The sequence below is a fragment of the Balaenoptera physalus genome (assembly GCF_965194825.1).
Source record: "Balaenoptera physalus genome assembly, chromosome: 12".
NCBI classification, from domain to species: domain Eukaryota; kingdom Metazoa; phylum Chordata; class Mammalia; order Artiodactyla; family Balaenopteridae; genus Balaenoptera; species Balaenoptera physalus.
In genome coordinates, this window is record NC_138897.1 from 84,117,033 (window position 1) to 84,141,080 (window position 24,048).

Here is a 24,048-nt window from a genome sequence, read left to right on the forward strand (position 1 = left end):
ACAAGTACAGGTTTCTGGTAACTGACTGTACTGCTGAACTGAATGAATAAGCATTTTCAGAACTCTAATGAAAAACTGATGAACTCATAAAAGTGCTAACAAAAGATCAAGATGAAAAAAAAATTAATTACATGGGACTGAGTGAACTGATGAGGATGAGTATAATTTTTGTGACTTTCTGTTTGAATTTTTTAAAAAAAGAAAAAATCCCACAAGGACTCAGAGGCAAAGAATATAAAAATCAATTTTCACTACAAAGTAAAGGAGCTGTTACAGTGGAGGATTACTGGACTGAATGTCAATATTATGACATAGTATGAGTGTGTTTCATGTTTGGTAATTGCAATCATTGTTGCTTTTGTTGTGGTCATCCATGTACAATGCTTGGTGTCAGTCTATTTATCTCTTGTAAAAATAAAATACAGTGTGTGTGTGTGTGTGTGCGCAAAGTGGATAATCTTATAACGTCATTTTTTTTCAATTGCATTTAACAACTCAACTACATTGTGGAATGGTTAGAGTAAGGGATACACCAGTAAGTAAGAGACCATCACTGCAAATCTGTGAACAGGTAAGGGACCTCATTGAAGCAGGCAGCAGGAAGAGTGGGCTCAGAAGGCTAACTATATGAGTGGTTTGGCCTTAATGGGAAGGAAATCAGAGGCAGGGCCAAATAGTGTAGAAACACATGATGACTAAAAGAATAAGGAAAGTAGAATGACTATAACAGACATTTCAAAGGAAATCATTGTGAAATGCAATGATAAAATTGATCTAGACAATTAAGAAAAATAAATAAATGATAAAGTTTCTAGGCTGAGAAGGGGAAAACTGCGACAAAAATGACTGCAATCGGGTACCTGGTTTGTGAGGAAACAGGTATATCGATATTAAGGGTTTATCTTAAAAGCACTCCCCAAAATACAAGAATAGAGTACATGTAAGAAGTCAGGTCTAAAGATAAACATTTAGAAGTCAATGGAATAGAATGCATATCTACAAATAAGACCTGAAGGGTATAAGAATTTGGTGAGGAAATAGAGCAATAACTCCGGAGGACAGAAGAAAAAGTGTTATTTGTTTATTTACACTTCAGGTAAAAATAATGCAAGGTAGTAAATAAAAATGTGATAGAAATCAGTAAAAAAGTTATTTTTAAAAAGTGAAAAAAATCTAGATTAAGGAAAAGAGCAGGAAAAATAAAATGAAGGCACAAGTGAAGTTAAATACACTAAAATTTTTATCCTATGTACTTTCTAAAGGTGGACCATAACTTGGCTGTAAGCTGTTTAGAAGTCACTGTTAACAGGAAAATACTTTTTGTCACACAATTTACAATGGCCTAGAGATGAAAGTAAACCAGGTATTCAGCTGGTATACCACACCTGTCCTGAGACTAGAGAGATTCTCACGTGCTCAGAAAGAGGACCCTTAATGAGCAAATACTATCATTGAAAACATCCTCCTTGAAAAATCAATCAAAGAGTTTCATAAAGTACTTACAGCATCTCAACAAAAAGCTGACTACCAAGGCAGAGCTTGATAAAAGAGAATCAATTTATAGGGACGGGGGAATAGGAAGAAGCTGTCAAAACTGCTGCCTAAGTATACAAACACAAATGTGCACACGTGTGTGTGTGTGTGTTTGCAGAGATTCTCGGGCATCATGACCGCCTCCCTAGCCCAAAGCCTATTCATATGTGCCACATTAAGAACCCCGTGATCTAAACTAGAGAAATGAATGGCCATCTTCCAAGTACACTTATCTCAACTGACCTAAGTATTGAGCAGTATCAAATGGAAGCAAAGATACTCTAAGTTGCTCACTAAGTGAATAATCATCACCACATGCTCCTACAGTCAGCTGAGCTGGCAGGGGAGGTGGGTAAGGCTGATATACACTTAAGAAATTTAAGAACCCCCATGAAAATCTGTGACAATAAGATTCTCTATTACCACAAGGAGTGATAAGTCAAGGGAATATAAATGAGGAGTGCAAAAATTTTCTACAGAAAATAATTTGGGTTTCTATTCAAATATCTAAATGAATGAGCAACAATTTTAGCTTTCAGCAGGTGTTATTACCACATACCTACTTCAGTCACCAAAAAAACACGAGCACCAACAACAAAAATTTTCTATGAAAGGTCTATTTAATCCAAATCCTATTAATTCAAGCCAACCTGCTTGATATTTATCTCAACTTCATAATTAAGAGTAATTAAATAAACTCAGTTAAATGGCAAGAGATTGTCTTGTCAAACTGATGCTTTCAGTTCTGAAGAAGTTATCCTGAAGAAATCTGTGGGAGCAATTTGGTAACAGGGCCAGTTGTCTAAAAAGGCTCATTCTGAGTCCCGACAATAAAACTGTAGCATCTGCATAGAAGAAAAACACCAAGCTTTTTTCCATCACTGGAAGCAGAAGATTTAAAACCAAACAAAGCAGGGACTTCCCTGGTGGTCCAATGGTTAGGATTCCGCGCTCCCAATGCAGGGGGCCCGGGTTCGATCCCTGGCCAGGGAACTAATCCCGCATGCCGCAACTAAGAGTTCACATGCCTCAACTAAAGACCCCGCAAGGCGCAACGAAGATCCCGCATGCCGCAACTAAGACCTGGCGTAGCCAAATAAATAAATATTTTAAAAATAATAAAAATTTTAAAATAAATAAATACATAAATAATAAAGCAAAATGATGTAGAAGAAGTGGTCTGAGAGTCCAGGAGACAACCAACAAAATGTTCTATCATACTGTTCCGCCTTGGCCCCTACCCACCTAGAGCAAGAACAGCTGACTCTTTGGGTTGGATCCACAAAATCCCAAGTAGCAGGACTGTTAGCAGGCTCTTCTTCAAGAGTTGGAGTTGACATCTGGCTCCTCCTAAAAAAGGTTAAATAATGTGGCTTGTGTAAACATTAGATAATATCCATACCTCTGCGGGGGGGGGGGGGGGGAATGTTAGAAAGACATGAATACATTTTACACAATAATGGTATCTTGCTGATAGACGATTGAGAGCAACTCAAGGTGGGAGGTTGCGGGTGTGGGAAAGGCAACTACTACTGCCATGCCCTAGAAGAGTCAGGATTCCAAATATTTTTATTTAAGTTTAATATACATTTTAACATGGGTGGTACACATAGCAATTAAAACACTACCCGGCACTATTATCTGTTGTTTTTTAAAAAGTCACCTAAATTCTGCAGAAATAACCTAGATTTTAAAAAATTATCTTTTCACAGCATCTATGAATTATATACCCCCAGACTGTTTAAATCACTCTTAAAACACCTATATTTACTAGCATTTAAGGGCAGCACTCCACACGAGTGATGTGAACTAAAACACAAGAATCAAAAATATCTCCTGCATGTCACTAATAATTGGTAGCAAAAAGTAGATGTCTACTACTGCATAAATAAGAACAGTGCGCAGTATTTCTGTACTGTTGATTTTGCTATAGCTGATATTGCAAAGTGTTTCACTGATGGCTCTGCAAGGACTTCGCTTGCTCTCCACCCTCCCCTGCCTTTCTGGGTGTCTCACTTCCCTGTTCGGTGCTGCTGATAGAAGGGCTCTGATTTGTTAGACTTGGTGGAAAGGTTAGTGGTGATAAAAATCAAAGATGGTAAATAAAAGGAAAAGAAAAAGAAAATGTTAACATGGAAATTGTCTAGGCATTGCAGACATACGTGAAAATATCTGTACCAATAATTCTAAAGGAAAGGATCATTTTAAAGTGAATAGAGATATCTTTTAAATCTAGAACTTGACATATGATTTCCCATTGCAATTATTTTAGATTTTTTTCTACTAAATCTTCTTTAGTAGCCTATTCTAGAGCCAACTATTTGGGAAATAAATATATAGTAGGAATTTGCTAAAAGCTAGGTCCAAAGGACAGGTTTTAATTGTGTATATAAAGCTTTGAATAGCAGTCACTGAAGAAACACTTAATTGGCTTCTAAATGAGTTCTTAGGAATTACTGACAAGAATGTCCATATTTATTCTGCTCCAGAGAATGAAGACTCTTTTGTTTACCTGTATCAGTCAAAAAGTTGGACATCTCAGTCATATCAAAACAGATGTGAAAATATGCTGAATATGTTTATGTAAATCTTGATAAGTGAAATAGTATTTACTGACTACTGTTTGACATTATCATTCATGCAATTAAAATAATCACCAGCCATCTCTTCTTAGAATCAATTCCTCTTCTTTTCCAAAAATATGTTAAGGAAGGAGGGAGGTCAGAGGGGATGGACGGTAGGGAGGTGGGGCAAGGAAGGGAAGTTGGGTAGGGGAAGAAAAGAATTTCCCCAAGTCAACAAACAGAAGCACAGCAGCTACTACATACCCCTCTAATTGTCATCAGTTCAGTTCAGAAATGCATTGTCAATTAAAGCATGAGGCTAATGTATAATAGAAAACATGGCAAAGAAGGTCATTTCCCTTTGTAAACAGGAAACATTCATTAGTAGGTATACAGGGAAAAACCAAACCCACAATTACTGTCCTGACACTCAGAGTGAATCTCTGAGCCAGCTGTGCTAAAAAATGTCAGATGAACACCATGACAATCTTGAGATGATCAGGAACTTCAAATTTTTCCTGGATAGTCAAATTATTTTAACATCTTTGTTTTGAATTTTACCCTATTATGTTCAAAAAGATGAACTAACAATCCAGTGACCCCCTCAGGGTTTGGTCACACAAGAGCACAATGTGATTGATCCTCTTCATGTAGTAATAAAAGACATGGTTACTAAACCACCATCCAGACAGAATGCAAAAAACATACTTGGGCTGCGTTCTGTTGAGGATGCACTCCTTCCACACTCGGTGGACCATGTGGTTGTGGAGCTTTGGAGGGATCTTGCCCGACCTCTTCGGGCTGTGCACAGTTATCGTCCCCCCGTCGTGGGAACCCAGCTGGCTGACAGCACTCTGCGTCCATCCACTCTCACCTAGGAAAGACAGACAATTTGGAATGTCAGAATTTTCTGAAAAGGTCTCCTAGTGCACAGACTGCTGGCTTATTTAACATAAATATTTAATTGTTGAAACTGATCATGTAGCTTTGCTGCTACCCCTGACAATAACACTATCTGTAGCTATGAGTAAATTTGCGTCAGTATGGCTTTCAATCGCATCAGTACTCACACTCACATACCCTCAATGGCATATCCATCCAGAGGCATTCCTACTCCACAGGTATCGGAGACAACTTACATGGGAGGATTCAAACATGACAATATTAAAGCTATAAACATGCATGGGTTGTTTGAATTTTTAAAGCCCAATGCAGTAACAAAACAGTAGAGGGAGCTTTATGCTCATGTAGCTAAATGGCTGTGTAACATCTGCACGCAGTGACCTGGGTAGGAGAAAGAAATTCTTAAGAAGGTCAAATCTCAAATCTGTGTATGGAACTGTTCATCCTTATGCCTGACACTACTTATGAAAGCTTAATACTAAAACACTGAAAGAAGTTGACCCAACATTTTATATCAGAGGATTAAAAATTCACTGGTTTCTCTCTAATAACTCCACTTAGTTTTTCCAACTGTACTTGGTATTGTAATCCATTTTCTACTATGTCTACTATAATTGCTGATAATATTAGTTATTGGTTATAAGTATTTTACTACTTCCGTCTCATACAAGACAAATACTGAAGTCAATTTCCAGTATTAAATTCTGATTCAACTACTTTTATCTATTTGAGTTCATAAACATATTGTGGGTTTTACTCTTGATAGAACTACGATGCAAAACATCTTGATTGAAATAATCAATTTTAAGCGCTCTGAAAGGCCTCCACTCTCGTGTGAAAAAGAAAGAAACAACCTTATATCACAAACTAATATTCTTGGTATCACTGCAAAACAACCATTATATGAGTTGAATGGTTAGTCTCAGCTCTATTTTTTAAAAAAAGAAAGAAAAAACAAACCCCAATGCTTACATTCTTAGAAACAGAAACTTGTTCCCCAGAAAAGTACTGTTATAATACAAATGAGATAAATTAACGGAGACAAGAAATTTGATCTTTCATTGCTACCTTTATCTGAAAAGTTCTCTGACTTGGTTCATGGTACAAAATAAATCATTTTGATTTTACAGTGGATTTTCAAATGCCTATTATAAAACTAGGCAAAGTGAAGAAACGAACAGAAGTAGATAACATAGCCCTTTGCCCCCAAACACCCTTCAATACAGCCAAACAGATCGTAAATCCATGGTATCATAAGGGAATTATTTATGACGAAAACAGGAGAGGGCATGGGGAAAGCAAGCCACAGAATCTTTTCTGATTAAAGTTGGGTTAATGCTTTTCAGCAGCTTTTAATGATTTAACTAAAATGTGAGTTAGACCTTATATGGAATTAAATGAGAACTGTACTCCATGCTGCTGAATGCATATTGAATGTTTCTTCTCACAATTATCTCCATAAACAGAAAACGCAAGCTGATGTACCTATCCACACGAGGCAGAACTGTTTGGCCCTCCGAGAATCCATGCTAATCTATGAGACTCCTGGCCATTTTAAGGGGCAAAGTAGCCCACTTTGTCCTATGTCTAGGAAAACACGGCAGTGCTCAACATCAGTCAAGTGCAGAGTGACAAGGTTGAGCAGGGCTCTTGCTGATGGAGTATTAGGAGTCCTAAGCTGTAAGTCAACGTTATTATGATGTATAAACTTGGACAAATTAATTTTATGACAAATATATCAGTCACTTTTATTTAGTTTTTTTTGTTTGTTTTTGGGAATGAGGAGGCATCAAGAGATTTATTTACCCAGGGCCTAGCACAATGACATACACAGAGTTAGAAGGGAAGAAATATGAATATCTATGGTTACAAAGTACACACTTGAAACCCACCATAACAAAACAACTTCTTCTCTTTTTTTTAGGTTTTCTCTCTCTCTTTTTTTTTTGCCCCACACGGCATGTGGGATCTTAGTTCCCAGACCAGGGATCGAACCCGTGCCCCCTGAAGTGGAAGCACAGAGTCCTAACCATTGGACCGCCAAGGAAGTCCCCAAACTTCTTTTTTCTGAATTATGGATTTAGAGTTCTAAACTGATCAAAGGTCAAGGCATCATGCACACAGCAGGCCTTCAGTTTTAAGATGAACACAAATTTCACTAAGTACCAGGCAAAACAAAAACAAATACTACATAAGTTGGCATAAGTTTAACTGTTAAAAATCCAAATCCAAACTTTGATATGAAATATGATTAACATTTTTCAAAATACTGATAATTCTAGACTTTTTATTAATATATCTTCTCTATAATATTATTATAAAAAAACTGTACAAGTATTTTTACGCTTTTTCAGTTTAAAGTAGTTTCAATAAAAACTGATTGATGGCAAATCCTTTCATAAGAGATCATCCAAATTCTCTGCTCTACCGTATTAGAGCCAGACGTAGTACATTTTTTCACCATCTTAGCAACTACAAGGCTCTTAAAAACAAAGGCTAGGGACTTCCCTGGTGGTCCAGTGGCTAGGACTCCACGCTTCCACTCCAAGGGGCAGGAGTTCGATCCCTGTCAGAGGAACTAAGATTCCGCAAGCCACGTGGCACAGCCAAACCCTTCCCCCACCCCACCCCACCCCCCAAAAAACCCAAAGGCTACGTGTTGTCCATTTCTGTCTCCCACACAGTATCTGAGTAATTCCTTCCAGATAACTTAATACTGTGTGCTGAAACTGGAGTTTTGAGCACTGCTTTGAATTTCTTACACTACTGTTTGTATACTGCTTTATTGTTTACCAAGCACTGTCAAGTACATGATCTAATATGCATAATAACCCTGGAAACTATATAGTATTTAACAGAGGAAACTGGTGTTCAGAGCAAGTATGAGAATTAAATAAGGTCACTCACCTAGTAGAAACTACAGCTAGGTTTTAAAATTAGATTCAATCACAAAGTCTATACTTTTCCCCAATATATTATGTAACCATGAACATTTACTGGATGCCATTACATGCCAAGCGCTACGCTAGAAACTCTGAAAACCTGTCTTATCTAACCCTCACGAAAATTACCACATGATGAGCGTGTATCATGCCTGACAGTCTGTTTTCAGAGTTTAGCGGCCAAGGCTTTATCTACTCTGATGCTCCTGCCAACACGGCCCACATTAAATACCTATAATTAATCTCATTTCAGCTCAAGTATGATGAGTATCCTTTTCTTAGTGACTAGATTTTCAATTAAAATGAAGTCAACTACAACAACAAAAAAGTTAATATAGGATATATACTACTCAACAAAGAAGGCAACATTCTCCCAAATTAAACAATTTCTGTATTTTTCCAAGAAGGAAGAATGTTGAAATTGACAAATTTTTCAAATGTAATTAATACTTGTCATTACTGTAGACAGATTATTGAAAGGACAAGGCATTTATTCAGAGATCCTGGATGTTAGACTAACTTTATAATATAATAAGGAAAGAGAATTCATCCAAGACTTGTCACTGGCTGGCAACAGCCAACTGGGCAAAGGCATCAACTATTCTCTGATTTAGTATTTTCCATTTGTTGTTTTTTTTTTTTTTAAAAAAAAAGAAAGAAAAGCAACTCACATCTTGTCTCCTAAATGCACCCACATCAGTATAAAAGAGCAGATGCACGTGGAGAACTTACGAGAAACAATTAAACTGTGTAATTGGAGTAAAGACTAATACAGGCACAATTAAAATTCTGAAGCTCATAAATTCTGTTTGTTTACAATTTTCCTTCTCCATTTTGTAGAATCCCCACATTACTCTATCTCCATCTCTTCCACCAGGAATTTCTCAATGTGTTTTCTCATCTGTTCCATGGCAAGGGAACTACATGATTTTCTGGGATCTCTTCCACCCAGGAAGAGATCCACACCCGGACTGTACTCACCTATGACAGCCTGTTCTGGAGAGGTGGGCGGGGTGAGTGGCATCCCACAGTTACTTGGGTCCTTCACACTACCAAGTCCCTGCTGCCCAACTGTAATATGGCCTCCGGTACCAGCAACACTCTGAGGAACTGGGAGGTCATTCTGAGAGATCAAAACAAAAGCTGAAGGATAAACCATCCGAACACCACCTGTGAGGAAAGAGAGAGAGAGCACCAGGCCTGAGAAAAAGTTCACATTCAACCGCCAAATTCATTATTCCAGTGGTCAGAGTCAAAACTCACTAGGGTACTGCCAAAAGTGATAGGTTTCGTCCTTTCATAAGTTAATAGCTATTTAAACATGTGTTCCAACATTATCATAATAGCATTTGGAATACGGGGACCATTGGTGCTTCAGGCAAGATAACTACTCAGCAAATACCACCGTGTCAAGAGAATTCAAAAAGATGGGAAAATTACGGAGATTATTTTTGATGAATCTCAATGATTATCTTTTTAAATTAAGGAAGATGAAGAAGATAGAATTAAGTTCTTCAGGCAAAATATTTTCTCTTACCAACAATTACTTCTACTGCCACGGGGAAATCATCATCATACCCCAACTCCTCCTCTTCTTTCAATTCTTCTTTCTTTTTCAGCACCATTGGGTAGAAATACTGCCATTCCTCAATCAACTTACGGGTGGCTGGGTCTGACATCTTGTATGCTTGGCCTGTTAGCGTGCCATTTAAGCCATAAGGACTTACCAGTACTAAAGCAGAGAGGAGAAACATATGTTACAGATCACAGTAATAATTCCTGCTTAAGTGTAATGCTACATGTATGGTAATTTTTAGGGTGAAGCATAGTATCACTTAATGTATATTGCTCTTTATTTCCTAACTCCTTTTAAAGTGTAATTTTTAAAACCTTCTCATTTTAGTACTTCTTATTTATATGCCTCTCAACTCAAATCAATTTTTGAAGGAAATCAAATGGGGGAGGTATAACACTGTCTGACAGCTATATCAACACACAATATATAAACTATCTATACGTTAAAGCATATAAACATCTGTTTGGTAATAGCTTATACAATGTGAATACTGAATCTTCCATGACAGAAGAAGACCATTCAATACACATACCCCAAAACCAGTCTAGGACTTGAACATTCTTCCTATGTTTCCTGAGACTTCCTAAATATTTGAGGTAATTTTAAAATAATATATACATAAAACATCTAGTAGCAGGAAAGTCTTAATGGACCAAGTCTGAAACATAATGTTATGTATAATTTCAATTATGACTGTTTTGGAGGTCTGCTGATTAAACAACTCTAAATAAAATTTATTTTACGCGAAGTAAAGGACTCAAAGTCCCTCTCTCTTATTCTTTCACTGTTTGACCTTGATGTCATTTTCACTGAGCTAGACACAAAAATGTAGTTAATGTAATACTGTATAACTCAGCCAGTTCTTAGTCTCATGGTGAGTATTGTGACCTTCCGAATAACACTTTTCTGGGGATAAAGGTCACTTTTCCTTAATCCTGATTTATAAAAAAATCTCAGCATAGGCATTAACTGGGAGGTCCTTTTTTGGGGATGGCTTTATCTTTTTAACAGCTGGATGATGTATCACATCAATCAAGACAGAGATGGCTGTAGACATCACATATTTCGTGTTGCCTTTCTGCTGTTCCGTACTGATCCAAATGGGATAAAAATAGTGATCTAACCAACACACATAATCAAGGGCAATTTTCCTGTTTTAACACTTCTTGGAAATCTCCACACCAATATGGTTAATTATGTTCACTATAATTATCTATATGCCAACACCTGCCCTAAGAATGTACCTTCTCCGCACCAATCACGGGAAAGAGGCAGGATAATGCCCCACAAAGTCTTCCATGATTCAAGGTATTAGTAAGAAACCATTAAGATTTAAAATAAGTAGTCTATAGGGACCTGGTATTGCCAATACTATCTTTCCTCATGACTAGTAATGCCCTCTGTTATTATCATAAGTAAATGCTTTTATTTTGCTTGACAAAATCTAAAGTCAGGGACTTCCCTGGTGGCACAGTGGTTAAGAATCCTCCTGCCAATGCAGGGGACACGGGTTCGAGCCCTGGTCCAGGAAGATCTCATATGCCGCGGAGCAACTAAGCTCGTGTGCCACAACTACAGCAGCTTGCGTGCCTAGAGCCCGTGCTCCGCAACAAAGAGAAGCCACGGCAATGAGAAGTCCACGCACCGCAACAAAGAGTAGCCCCCGCTCGCCACAACTAGAGAAAGCCCGCGCACAGCAACGAAGACCCAACGCCAAAAAATAAATTAATTAATAAATAAATAAATTAATAAATTAATTTAAAAAATCTAAAGTCAGATGATCCTCACTTTCAGAGTCAAGGAAACATAGTATTTAAATAATCTCATGTATTACTATCTGAACTGCCTTTTAAATGACTCTAGAAGAAGGAAACACGGTATTTAAATAATCCTGACACAGTATTTAAATAACACAGTTTTAAAATATGCACATACTGTACAACTCTTAAGTGTACGGTTTGAGAATTGGGTCGTTTCGAATTACATAGCAGTTCATACATAAAACATCCAAAAACTACAGAATAATAAAGTAGATAGCTTAAAATGTGTTGCAAGATGGAGGAAAATGTAGGCAATAATCAGGACACAATTACATGAGGTTCAATGTTCTTTTCTACCTTAAAAAAAACTTAATAATCTTTAAGGTAAGAAAAAGATGCTTTCGTCAAATTAAATCAGAATAATTTATAGGAAACCAAAAAGCCATCATAAATAATATGCAGGCTAAACACTCATTTGACAAACTATTATATCAATAAAAATACTTGTCAATTTTATTAAAAAAATTTTTTAAATTACATTTTGTGATATACTAAGACTGTTTCAACCAGACATCGCTAGAACTGATAAATTAGATTGAACTAAAAAAGATATTTCTATATGGTTCAATTTAATATTATAACATTTAAAAAGAGTTATCCATAGAAAATTATGAATTCCAAACACAAAACCAAAGCTTTAGAATGCACATCTAGAGAAAAAGGGACAAAGCATTATTTTGGTGATATCCAGGTGATTAGTTGAGAACTAATGAAAATATGAATGTAAGTTAAATTACAACCAAATACCTACAAACAATGTAGTCTATAATTAAAAGAAAATAAGATATTAATATCAATGAAGAAACTACATACTACACAACTCTAGAAATTTGATTTTGGTTGAAATTTCAAATAGTACAAAGTTTAACAGTAATTTTCTGTAAGTCATTACATTCCTAAAACCATGGGACAATGAAAACCTTTAATTTATAATATTTGTCAATTACACATTGGATTATATTTTTCAAATACTTATTAATCCTTTTTTGATATAAAGGAAATTCTCCACATTTTATTCCTCAATACGCATAAGACCATGTCGTATGTGAGAAGCTTTCAGTAAAAAACTAGCAAGCTATTATCACTTACTTGTGGTCTTCTCTTTCTTCTTCAGAAATCGATCCTTATTGCTTAGCTTAACTATTCAAGACAGTATCTCATTCTGTAAAACGTTACTGGGAAAGGTGGCTATCCACTTGGTGGGGAGGGGTGGAGAGCAGGGACATCATCTTTTACTTACCTTGAAATGGTGCAGGTGAAGACTGAGCCATGTGTATATGCTCCTCATTGATCAAATAAATTGGCTGATGTTGGGCAATCTCCACACTTGTGCATACATTACTTTCCCCATGAAGAAAGAATGTGAAAGCACAGGACAAATGCTCACTAAAATAGAAAAAATGAGAAACTCAGCTCTACATTTTGGTAGGAAACAGGTGCTAGAGACAGGAACTACAGATGTGACACAGCTTTACCTTATTACCATCCAGCAAAGCCTGCCCCTGATGATATTAATAAGCACAAACTTTTAGTTGACTGTGGACAAATAACAATAACTTGACAAACTAAATTAAAGATGCCAGATAAATAGAAAAATTAGTTATGTTCCACTCTGAAATTGAAAGCTATTGTGCAGAATGCTTTCTGTTTCCTTTGCATAAAGTCTCCCATGCCACTATAAACTCCTAAGGACAGAAGAAAAATCATAACATTTTTCTACCTTCTCATGTATTACTATCTGAACTGCCTTTTAAATGACTCTAGAACAATGACAAAAGAGTTTTGCATATGTTTGGTATGACATAACAATAAGATCAAATTTACAAGCTTACAATGTTACAACAATGTTAAAATTATTGATCTAAAAACAGCAATCAACAACCCTGCTGTATGTAAATTCCCCATATACAACTGCTAAGGTAATATGAGCCTCTAAATGGGCTGGTAATCTATTATATTTAATTTTTACAATTTACCTCTGATCACAAAATTTTATTAAAAGCATTCCACTTCTCCATTTTCCACACAGTTAGCTAAAAATTGATAAAAAATGATGTGTCTTGGAGAAAAATAATTTCAAAATTAATATAGTGGCACATTCTTTCAAAGTTGTTAACTTTGGCCCTAAGCCACCCATAACATCTCCATTTCTCAAGACAGCTTATAAGAACATTTGCCTGATGAACCAAAATCACTGTATTCCAGGCAACCACCATTTAAAAACTCATCTCCAACATTTCCTTCTTTTCAAAAGTTCTCTAAAATATTATAAAGTGTACTTTGAGTACTACTCAAAAAATTAAAATTTAAGTATAAAATTATAATGCTTTACAGAAAAACTGAAATAAAAATGATAAAATTTTCACTCTATCCCACAGTGAAGCATATATATTCTTCCTTGACAAGTATGTTGAGATGATCTGAGAAAATTTTGTATTTTACTAGAATGTGAAGCTTCGTCAATAGGAAACACCTAGTCTTGATATTTGGGTATTTAGCACAACAAAGTATCTTTTTTAAAAAAAATTTATTTGTTTATTTATTTATTTTTGGATGTGTTGGGTCTTCGCCTCTGTGCGTGGGCTTTCTCTAGTTGCGGCGAGCGGGGGCCACTCTTCATTGCGGTGCGCGGGCCTCTCACTGTCGTGGCCTCTCTTGTCGCGGAGCACAGGCTCCAGATGCGCAGGCTCAGTATTTGTGGCGCACGGGCCCAGCTGCTCTGCGGCATGTGGGATCTTCGCCCACAACAGAGTATCTTAATCTTAAGATAGCAACTAAAATTTTGTTAAGAATTTTGAAAAATTTAAACATCTCCTTAACACCATACATCTAAGTTTCAAGTTCACAAAGAGGAACAATGCATGTAATTTAAATGTATATAGGTATAAAGCAGTATCAATAGTAAAAATGTGCTGTCCTTTATTTATGGAAATGACACTGAAAACATATCATCCTCCATGCACAACATTACGCCAGGCACATAAGAACACCAAAATATAGATCAACTGATTGTTGATTTGTAATTTTCCATTTGGAAAATTCAGTGGAGGAGTTGGAGCTGACTTATCCCTATTGTGCCTACTATCCTATGCAGTCATCAGAATATTTATAAGACAACTGGTTAGAGTTACAGATACTGAGTGAGTACAGCCCAGAGTATGTTCTCATTGCACTGAACACAAATGCAACCAACATTTGTCTATCAACCAGTAAGTGAGGAGAATGGTGCAAGAAGCCTGAAGTGACAATAAATAAAATACGATCCTTGTCCTCAAGGAGCATATAAACTAACAAAAGATTGATATAAATGCATATTAACAAAATAAAGCCAAGCACAAATATAGAAATAGAAAACCCAAAATGCTATGGGAAGGCTAAAGGATACTAATTTTTTCAATTTGGAAGATCCAAATGCTTCAAGAAGATGAAATCAAATGAAAGTCTGATTTCAGTGTAGAGAGAAAAGAAAGAGAGGAAATATGAGGCAAGGAGTAGACGCAGTGAGAACAGGATATAGCTTAGAAATTCTAAAAGGAGGAGAGACATGACATGACGGGAAAGGAGTCTGGAAAAGAAGTCAGAGGTCACCCCTGAGACAACCAAAAGTCTTGCATGTAAAAAATAGCAGGGAGCCAATTTAAGGTTTGGTTTTAAAAGTCAGCTAAGTCTAAAGAATCGTGATAAAAACCTCAAAATAGCATTCATCTGAATTTGCTATGTCCCAAAAGACACAGAGAAGCACAAATGAAAAAGGTAGGAAGTGAATCAATGACCTATTTTTATATTGATAACTTTAAAAACACAACATGTTTTTTAAAAGAGACAAAACTACCCAAGAAAAAGAGCAAGTTATGGGTGAAATACAACAGAAGCCACCAGTAACTATATAATGTTTGGTATGTTACTTCACTGTTCTGATCATAGTTTCCTCATATGTAAAATCAGCTGCTGGCACAAATTGCTGGGCCCCCCAGAAGTAATAATTCAGAAGGTCCAGGATGGGCCCCAAGAAGCTACATTTCTACCAAGTTCTCAGTGACGCTGCTGCTGCTACTCCTAGCCCACGGACCACACTTTGAGAATCACTGAACTTCATGGTACATAAACCTTTTTCCAGCTATAAAATTTATTTTTCTCTAATATTACATGAAACAAGAGGGCAAGGAGGACAACTCTGACACGAGAGAGTGGAATTCTCCTCTGACCTAGCAATACCACTTCTAAGACTTTACTCCACAGATAAAACTATTGTTCCGTTATTAACTACAGCATTGCTTGTAATAAAGACTAAAACAGCCAAAATGCCCATTAGTGAAGGACTGGTTAACTAAACCATGATACATCCCTACAAAATAATACTGTGCAACCACTTAAAAGAAAATAATCAGGATACATAAAAACCTCCAACATAAACTCATAAAGATAAGGAAAAAACAAGGTACAAAACAGCCGTGAATAATATACTCCCATTTGTATAAAAATGGGAAAGTGGGGAGGAAAATGGATGCACACACAATTTGCTTACCCTGGCATACAATTTCTCAGAGAGTATACACTTAAAAACCTAATAATTTTGGTTGCCTTTGGGGAATGAAGTGGCATGACTCCAGGATAAAGAAAGAATTCACAATATTCTTTTATACTTTTTGCATGTGGGGCCACGTGTCACACAGAAGTAATGGAGGCAAGATCTGAAGGAAGCCCCTGCCTCTCATCTTGTGCAGTGTGCTTGCTGGCCCAACTAGAGGAATCCACAGCGTTTCATCTCGCCACATTTGGCTCTTAGTTGGAGCCTGCTGAGATCATCTTTGATTTTGATTCTGTTATCCAGCATATAGGATATTTAATCAGCAAGCCATCAATATCTTTATCCATGTCATTGCTAAAAACGGTGAAAAAGACTATACTGAGGAAAGAATCCTGTGTCATTTTATGAGGTAATTCCCAAGTTGCAAATTCTCCCAAGTGCTGTCACACATTTACTATTTCTTGTCTACAAAGGACAATCTAAAAGATTAATATGTCAAATGTCTTTATAAAATGCAGATACATAACAACTACCATATTACCCTGACCTAGAAACCTGCCTAAAAGTAAAATTCAGGCAGTATGATACAGAAGTCAACCCACCTAATTTATAGATGAGAAAATAAGGATAAAAACTGTGGCTTGCAAATGCCATTCTTAGAAACACAGCTGGAATTAGACTTGAAATTTAGTGATCTTTCCTCTAGCTAGATTGTCTATAAATGAGAATACTACTTTCTATCTCTACCAACTTATATTTTTATTTAGGTAAATGAGATCAGAATTGCGAATGAACGGCTTCCCTGGTGGTGCAGTGGTTGGGAATCTGCCTGCCAATGCAGGGGACACGGGTTCGAGCCCTGGTCTGGGAAGATCCCACATGCCGCGGAGCAACTAAGCCCGTGAGCCACAACTACTGAGCCTGCGCATCTGGAGCCTGTGCTCCGCAACGGGAGAGGCCGCGACAGTGAGAGGCCCGCACACCGCGATGAAGAGTGGCTCCCCCCTCGCCGCAAGTGGAAAAAGCCCTCGCACAGAAACGAAGACCCAACACAGCCAAAAATAAATAAATAAACAAACAAACAAATACAATTAAAAAAAAAAAGAATTGTGAATGAACACTGAAAACAAGTTCATTGATTACAATGAACTTTGTAACATTTATTACAAAGTTAGGAGGTAAAACTTATTACAAGCTTCATACATGTTCTTGCTTCTTCTCACCCATTACCCACTTTTACCTGAACCTTTAATCACTCAACTCCATCTATTTCATACACTCTCATCACCTGAAAATTGAAAAGGGCTTTAGAGATGATCAGGCTCAACCCCTTTCTAATTCGGGGGAAGGCAAACCTGTGCCCAAAGTTACACAATAGTTTAGAGCACAGCTGGAATAAGAATTCAGGTCCCCCTCTTAACATGGTGTTCACAGTGCATTCATGATGTTTCTACCTTTGATGTTTCTACCTTAGGTCAATGCTACCTTCGCCCTGTATAATACATTCCATCACCAGCATGACCACATACTTCGTAACTTAAGTCACTCCCTGCATCATTTCTATTAACCCCCTACTGCCATGGACCAGAAGGTACTATTCAAATGAATACACATTGCAATTTCACCCTAACTAAAGTTGGAGCCTAACCCCTGTTCTTTTAGGGTGCTCCACTTAACAAATATTCCAGCGTTCTCAGCTCCGTTTATTCTCCCCTCTTTACTCAGTAAATAAGGTCTGATGTAGGCAATTCTTCATTTAACCTCCTTTTTGCCTTAAACATGTGTGTAGTTACACTTACCTCACTCTTCCCCAGAGTCCTAGAGGATTACAGATTTCCTATTCTCTCTAAAAGTACTCCCATTCTCATTCTCTGCCACTCCTGAGTAGTCTTTATTTCTACCTCTTTACTTGCTCTTCACTTGAGCATGTTACTCCTTTAGGGCTCCTTTATCTTTCTCCCTCTATTGACTAAGATCAAATAATCAACATGTAAATAAAATGATTAGTATAATAGTAGTATTAATACTAATATCACTAAATAACCTGTCTATAAATAACTTTTGTGTTATAAAAGAAATAAAAAAGAAAAAAGAAATAAATAATAAATATACTAAGATATAAAATAATGGGAGTGCTGTTTTAAAAAGGAATAGGTCAAGAGAAAAATTTCTCTGAAAGAAGGGGGAGCATTTAAACTGAGGTTTGAATCTTAAGAAAATTATATGTGCAAAGATATTGAATTAGAGATATTTCCTTTTTAAAAGGAAAGGAAATTTAAAAAAGGAAATTTTTAAAGCATTTATTCTTTAAAAAAATTTTTATTAGAGTATAGTTGATTAAAAAAGGAAATTTAAAAAAATTTAAAAACATTTTAATGGCTGCATCATAGTGAAAATGAAGACAACTGTAAGATGAATTTGGAAATACGGATATAATTTGTTCCCTCTCTGCCTATCAAAAAGATAAAGATCATCAGAATGGCTGAAAAATAATAAATCCATCTATATAATGCTTACACAAGACATACAAAATCAAACCACACCAAAAAAAAAAAGAGTAGAAAATGATATTCCACGTAAATCCAAATAAAAATAAAGCTGGTATAGAAACAGCAATAAACAAAATATTTTTAAAACTTAGGTTCATCATTACAGAATAATAAACAGAGGAATCCAATAAGAAATTTAAACAATCCTGAGTGTGTAAGTACACAGCCATATGGTATGCAACATAACTTAGAAATATATAAAGAAAAAAATGGTAGAATTACAAGGAGAAACTTATAAATCTTTGATAAATATTTTAACACACTTTTCTCAGTATTTAATAAGCAAATTATTCAGAGTACCAAAAAAAAAAAAAAAAGACAAAAATATACAAACTTAAATATATATGTTGGCTTTCAAGAAATAATCTATTCTCTTTCCAAGGACACATGGAAGATGTACAAGAAAGGACTGGGAACTAGGATACGAGACAAGTCCTAAATTTCAAAGAATTGATATCACACAGACTATACATTCTTTAATCACAGTGCAATTCAGTTAGAAATCAACAGTTTAAAAAATAAAGGTTAAAGTAAAATCCCTTTGTTTGGAAACTTGAATATGTACTCCCTAAATAAATCATGGGTTACAGAGGAAATCACAATGGAAATCAAAAAATTTTTTAAACTGAATGACAACAAAAGTAATACACGTCAAAATCTGAGAGATGCAGTGCTTTGAGAGTAATTTATATCCTTATATGCCTAAAAGCAAGTCTTAAAATAAGTGAGATAAGTTTTTAAATCAAGAAGTTGGACAGGGAGACAACAAAAAACAGTCAACTCAATGGAAATAGAAGGATGAAAATAATGACAAAAACACAAAAACTTAGCGGGGGGAAGAAGAGAGGCAATAGAAATGATTAACAAAATCAAAACTTGGACTTCCCTGGTGGTGCAGTGGTTAAGAATCTGCCTGCCAGTGCAGGGGACACGGGTTTGAGCCCTGGTCCAGGAAGATCCCACATGCTGCGGAGCAACTAAGCCCATGCGCCACAACTACTGAGCCTGCGTTCTAGAGCCCGCAAGCCACAACTACTGGGCCCGCGTGCCATAACTACTGAAGCCCACGCGCCTAGAGCCCGTGCTCCACAACAAGAGAAGCCACCGCAATGAGAAGCCCATGCACCGCAACGAAGAGTAGCCCCCGCTCGCTGCAACTAGAGAAAGCTCGCGCGCAGCAACGAAGACCCAACGCAGCCAGTGATAAAATAAATTAATTTAAAAAAAGAAATGTATCCTTTATTTAAAAAACAAAATCAAAACTTGTTCTTTGAGCACACTAAAAGAAAACAAACCACTAAGCCAACTGATTCGAGGAAGGGAAGTAGGAAGATGCCTATGCAAGGAGGGAGGGTCACCATCAAACAATCCTGAAAACCAAAATGACGAAGGAACCTGAGGCACTGACCACTGGGCACCAAGACTGGACACTTACTGCAAATGCCTTTTTTTGTTGTTGTTCATGCTGTTCTTTTGTCTAGAATAAACTTCCCCTCTCCTTCATCTAATTCCTACTCATCTCTTTCAAGAAATCATCTCTAAAGCCCCAGAATAGGCAAAATGCTCCCAAACTACTCTGTATATATCTCAGTCAAAGCACCTCAGTGTTCTTAAGTTTTATGTCTAGTCCCTCTGACTAAGTTTTGTGAGGACAAAAATCATGTTTTATCTATCATTTTGGACCCCCATACTTAGCATGGTGCTTGGACTGGGTAGATGCTGCATTAATCACTTACTTGAGTTTGTGATACTTTGTACCTTTCTTCTAAAATTTTCTGGCATTTTATTTGGAGAGTGTGAAATAACCATGGATGGAATTCTGAGTCATGAGACAGGGAAGAATATGAGGGGGAAAAAAAGCTGTGATATTCCAGCCAAGAATTTATTAGGGGAAACCTACCCCTAGTCTTGAGAATTTCTGACGATCCCTCTATCTGTTCTTCTAGAGGGAACCTGCCTGGGGGATATCACTGACAGCTATGGAGTATAATATGGTATGACTCTCTTTGGGACCCAAGATAGTTTATATTCTCTGAACTAGAAAGGAGACTAACACAGAATTAATAAGGACTAACCATACAGATCAACAGGGTATTCTCTTCTGTAAATGCCATTGAGGAATTCTGTTCCTTTACTCTGTCTATTACCTACTCTAAGTAGTATGGCCAAATCAGTCCTCCTAAAACATCTGTTATCAAAATCTATACTACTAAATCAATCCCATGTCATAGTCCCCACTGCCCAGAGAGAAAAAACTACACCCTTCTTCATATCAGGCAAGGCCTTCTAGACTCTGGTACAACCCACTTTTTTTTTTAACGTAGTATTTAAAACCTTACTTCCATGTATAAACTCTCAATGACAGCCAGTTTGGAATGGTTAATACTTTGTGCATATCCCACCTACATTCCTATAACTCCACACAATTTCCTACTCCTTCCTTCTCCTTAAATCCCATCTTTCAAACTCCAATATCACTTCTACTTTCTCCATAGAGCCTTCTCATATAAGCTCTTTTCACACAGACCTCTTCATTCTGTGCTACCAAGAGTATTTACCCTTGTTTGGCACCCATACTATCAAAAGAACCCATTTAATTAACAAGTATTTACCAAGCACACCTACCTATCTTGTACCAAACACTCTGCTGGACTTAGACATGTGGAAATAAACAAGACCAGAATCAGCCCTTGGGTATTTTATAGTTTCTTAAGCAAAGTACCTGAAAACTTTAAAAGGTAGCAAGACCCCAGAGACTTTCAAAGGAGTAGAAATACGAAGATTAAGACATTCTGATTACCCTCAGTTAAAATTGTGTACTTTAATAATAAATCTCAAAAAAAGGGTCCTTATCATATAATTATAATATCTTATATTGGTTTGTACCCTATGCAACCTTAAAGAATTAACAGTTTATAGAAGGAATGAAATGAACCCATGGGAATGAGGAGAGGTCTAGCAAAAAAACCAAAACAAAACAAACTTTCCTGTTATTTATCAAATATTATATATTCCATCTTAGTGTTATAATTGACTCAAATTCTATCTTCTCAGGGGTCCAGTAAGTAAAATTAAATTATATTCCAAGAAAGCCGGTTTCAGTCTATCTTCCAGTGTCATCTCTTGCTACATTAATTCATACATCCAGTGGTTCCATCACCCAATTTGTTTCCTTCATAAGCCTTTGTCATAATTTGCAAGTATTTATTTTGATGGTCTCCCCCACCATAATGTAAGCCCCCTGAAAGGAGGAACCATGTCTGTCCCACTGCCCTCTGTATCCTCAGCACCTAGACATATAACACTTAATAGTCACTGAATGGATGAATGCAGTTTTAGTCATAACCAAAGACTAAATGACTTTTCTTTAGTGAGTTCCATCATGAGGAGAACAAGAACAGTTGATGTGCACAATGAATATTTTTAAAGTGGGAAGATTAATTATTACTAATAGAAGGAGGTGAATGTAATTTCCAGTGATAGAAAAAAGGGAACTTTAAAAAATGTTTACTTGGGCTTCCCTGGTGGCGCAGTGGTTGAGAATCTGCCTGCCAATGCAGGGGACACGGGTTCAAGCCCTGGTCTGGGAAGATCCCACATGCCACGGAGCAACTGGGCCCGTGAACCACAACTGCTGAGCCTGCGCGTCTGGAGCCTGTGCTCCGCAACGAGAGAGGCCGCGATGGTGAGAGGCCTGCGCACCGCGATGAAGAGTGGTCCCCACTTGCCGCAGCTAGAGAAAGCCCTCGCACAGAAACGAAGACTCAACACAGTCATAAGTAAATAAATAAATAAATAAAAGAACGTGAATTTCTTAAAAAAAAAAAAAAAATGTTTACTTAGGAAACACAAGGGGGGTTGGTGTGGGTTGCATCTGTGTAGTTGGGAAAGGATTTGCAAAAATGCAAAAAAAGAAGTACTGTCTTCTAAATCATTTTATTCTCTTACAATATTCTAAATCTTAAGAACAATTTTGAGGGTCCTCGGGAAGATGGCGGAAGAGTAAGACGCGGAGATCACCTTCCTTCCCACAGATACAGTAGAAATACATCTACACGTGGAACTGCTCCTACAGAACACCCACTGAACGCTGGCAGAAAACGTCCGACCTCCAAAAAGGCAAGAAACTCCCCCCGTACTTGGGTAGGGCAAAAGAAAAAAGAAATAACAGAGACAAAAGAATAGGGACGGCACCTGCACTAGTGGGAGGGAGCCGTGAAGGAGGAAAGATTTCCACGCACTAGGAAGCCCCTTCGCGGGCGGAGACTGCGGGTGGCAGAGGGGGGAAGCTTCGGAGCCACGGAGGAGAGCGCAGCCACAGGGGTGCGGAGGGCAAAGCGGAGAGGTTCCCGCACGGAGGCTCGGCGCCGAGCAGCACTCTCCAGCCCGAGAGGCTTGTCTGCTCACCCGCCGGGGCGGGCGGGGCTGGGAGCTGAGGCTCGGGCTTCGGTCGGATCGCAGGGAGAGGACTGGGGTTGGCGGCGTGAACACAGCCTGAAGGCGTTAGTGCACCACAGCTAGCCAAGAGGGAGTCCGGGAAAAAGTCTGCAGCTGCCGAAGAGGCAAGAGACTTTTTCTTCCCTCTTTGTTTCCTGGTGCGCGAGGAGAGGGGATTCAGAGCGCTGCCTAAACGAACTTCAGAGACGGGCGCGAGCCGCAGCTACCAGCGCGGATCCCACAGCAACAGGGGCGCAGAGGGAAAAACGGAGAGATTCCCGCACAGAGGCTCGGCGCCGAGCAGCACTCTCCAGCCCGAGAGGCTTGTCTGCTCCCCCGCCGGGGCGGGCGGGGCTGGGAGCTGAGGCTCGGCTTCGGTCGGATCGCAGGGAGAGGACTGAGGCTGGCTGCGTGAACACAGCCTGAAGGGATTAGCGCACAACAGCTGGCTGGGAGGGAGACCGGGAAAAAGTCTGCAGCTGCCGAAGAGGCAAGGGACTTTTTCTTGCCTCTTTGTTTCGCGGCGCGCAAGGAGAGGGGATTCAGAGCGCCGCCTAAACGAACTCCAGAGAAGGGCGCGAGCCGCGGCGATCACCGCAGACCCCACAGCAACAGGGGCGCAGAGGAAAAAAACGGAGAGACTCCCGCACAGAGGCTCGGCGCGGAGCAGCACTCACCAGCCCCAGAGGCTTGTCTGCTCGGCGGGCGGGGCTGGGAGCTGAGGCTCGGGTTTCGGTTTCGGTTGGATCGCAGGGAGAGGACTGGGGCTGGCGGCGTGAACACAGCCTGAAGGGGTTAGCGCACCACAGCTGGCTGGTAGGGAGTCCGGGAAAAAGTCTGCAGCTGCCGAAGAGGCAAGAGACTTTTTCTTGCCTCTTTGTTTCGCGGCGCGCAAGGGGAGGGGATTCAGAGTGCCGCCTAAACGAACTCCAGAGAAAGGCGTGAGCCGCGGCGATCAGCACGGACCCCAGAGACGGGCGTGAGACGCTGGGGCTGCTGCTGCCGCCTCCAAAAAGCCTGTGTGTGAGCACAGGTCACTCTCCACACTGCCCCTCCCGGGTGCCTGTGCAGCCCGCCACTGCCAGGGTCCCGTGATCCGGGGACAAGTTCCCCGGGAGAACGCACTGCCCGCCTCAGCCTGGTGCAACGTCATGCCGGCCTCGGCCGCCGCAGGCTCACCCCGCCTCCTCTGTACA

At 38.6% G+C, this 24,048-nt stretch overlaps 1 protein-coding gene across 4 annotated transcripts in view; it reads right to left on the reverse strand.

Annotated features, from left to right (window-relative positions):
• Positions 1-24,048, reverse strand: part of MED13L (mediator complex subunit 13L) — a 313,009-nt gene that overhangs the window by 62,407 nt on the left and 226,554 nt on the right. For all 4 annotated transcript variants that reach the window (XM_082416714.1, XM_082416716.1, XM_082416713.1 and 1 more), the window contains exons 5-9: positions 12,579-12,724; positions 9,480-9,674; positions 8,924-9,112; positions 4,806-4,971; positions 2,779-2,883 (exon numbers count right to left, since the gene is read on the reverse strand). In XM_082416714.1, coding sequence (XP_082272840.1) covers positions 2,779-2,883; positions 4,806-4,971; positions 8,924-9,112; positions 9,480-9,674; positions 12,579-12,724 — 801 coding nt within the window. The remainder of the gene's footprint in view (positions 1-2,778; positions 2,884-4,805; positions 4,972-8,923; positions 9,113-9,479; positions 9,675-12,578; positions 12,725-24,048) is intronic.